General features: G+C 48.8%; 1 protein-coding gene across 1 annotated transcript; it reads left to right on the top strand.

The window, feature by feature from the left end:
- Positions 1 to 2: 2 nt before the first annotated feature.
- PPTG_03807 (hypothetical protein) lies at positions 3 to 598 on the top strand (the record flags this gene model as incomplete). The annotated part of the gene is made up of 2 exons (XM_008897574.1): positions 3 to 104; positions 164 to 598. 2 exons carry the CDS (start codon positions 3 to 5, stop codon positions 596 to 598), a joined length of 537 nt encoding a protein of 178 aa, XP_008895822.1.
- Positions 599 to 1,675: the final 1,077 nt, after the last annotated feature.

Genomic DNA, 1,675 nt, shown 5'->3' with positions numbered 1-1,675 from the left:
CCATGCCGCATCCTCAGTGGGAACCTGGTGTTTTCTCTTTCATGCGTTCGATGCCGGGGGGCTCGGAACAGGAGCCCCACCAAGACTATCAAGAGAGTGACTTGGTAAGAGCCCGTGAGCATCATCCGGGCGGTGTTCCTGCCAGCATGATTTTGCACTGGAGCCTGGCACGAAGCTTCGCATCTACGTCGGTTGCTTTACTGCGAGAGACGACTCCAAGGCGCGCGTCGTGGAAATTCCTGTTGGATTCTGTGTGCTGTTCAAGGGCGACCTTATACACAACGGAATGCCATACACCACGACGAACTACCGCCTTCACTGCTACCTGAGCTACGCGGGGATGAAATGGACACCGGATATCGTTCAAGACGCGCTTCCGCAACATGGTGAGTGTCAGTATTGTGGCGAAAAGGTGGAGAAGGGTCAAGCGCTTCGGAAACACCGGTTCTATTGTGAGAAGAACCCCAAGGGGGTTGAGAACCGACTGAAGCGCAAACGTGAGTACAAAAAAGGTGAGTACAAGTGTGAGGTTTGCGATAAGATGTTCAAGCACCAGAGCTCTCTACGCGTCCACAAGATGAGAGAACTCTCTGCTTAATATTGTAGGTTTGTAGGGTAATTTTGAATAAACGGAACTTGACGACCACCTGATTGGATAAATACCAATTATACTCGGATTTAATTGGTCGAGAACTTCAACTTGGTACAGCGTTCCCGTTACAAATTTTCAAATTAGTACGAAGGCTCCCTGTGTTCCCTGTGGTTTGTTGTTTAGCGGTGTCATGTGTAATATACTGGTGGATTTACAAATGTGTTTACACAACGCCTATTCTTCTGCTATGTTCTGCTCCGAGTAAGGTGCTCTTCCTGCATGACCCCAGGGCTTGGCTGGCAAAAAAGCGGCTTCAAATGGCACAACTTGGTCATCTGCTTGAGTACCGAAAACTTGGGGATCCTGCGCGGCATTCCGTGTAGCCCTTGGAGGTGTGGCAGGGTGATTTGATCGACTCGTTCGCTGTATGTCGGGTCACGACCAGTTCCTGTACTACCTTGGTTTGCTAACCTCATTCTGCGTGTGCTTTTCTTGAACTTACCTTGTTGCAGAGTAGCAGGGTCTTGAATTCTTTGAGGGGCTGTACCACCATTGCGGTAAATCCACCAGTGTTTGTCGAAATCATTCGGAGTGATGAACTTCCTTCCATTTGATTTGATGATTGCAATAAGCTCGTGGAAACAGGGACGCCCATGGACAGCACGGAATTCCCCCGAGCATGCACTGCGTTCAATACGACCATTGACAATTTTCTCCGCATCCGTCCACAATCTCTCTGTCTCTCTCAAAGCGCTCCTCGTGATAATCCTAACAACCCGATTGTATCTGCTCTTTTGTCGCAAATGAGGAGCAATAGTTGCATGCTGAGTCATGAGTAGACTTGTTTCGCAAGCTGCAATTGTCCACCAGCTTAACTGCTTCTTGAAAACTGTGTACAGATCGCCTTGGCTTGATTTCAACTTGGCTTTGATCTTGGCATGCGTTCCCTCGACTGTAGATGTTCCTCGGACCCCAAAGTGGGTCTACTTGCTTGTGCAGTATCTCACAATGCGCGACTTGTACTTCCACCAATGCAAATCCAGATAGTCAGACACCACCTTACTCTTTGAAACGAGAACCTTG

Source organism: Phytophthora parasitica (assembly GCF_000247585.1).
Source record: "Phytophthora parasitica INRA-310 unplaced genomic scaffold supercont2.6, whole genome shotgun sequence".
In the NCBI taxonomy this organism is placed as follows: Eukaryota; Oomycota; class Peronosporomycetes; order Peronosporales; family Peronosporaceae; genus Phytophthora; species Phytophthora nicotianae.
The sequence above is the reverse complement of the archived record's forward strand: the minus strand, read 5'-3'. Positions and strand labels throughout refer to the sequence as shown.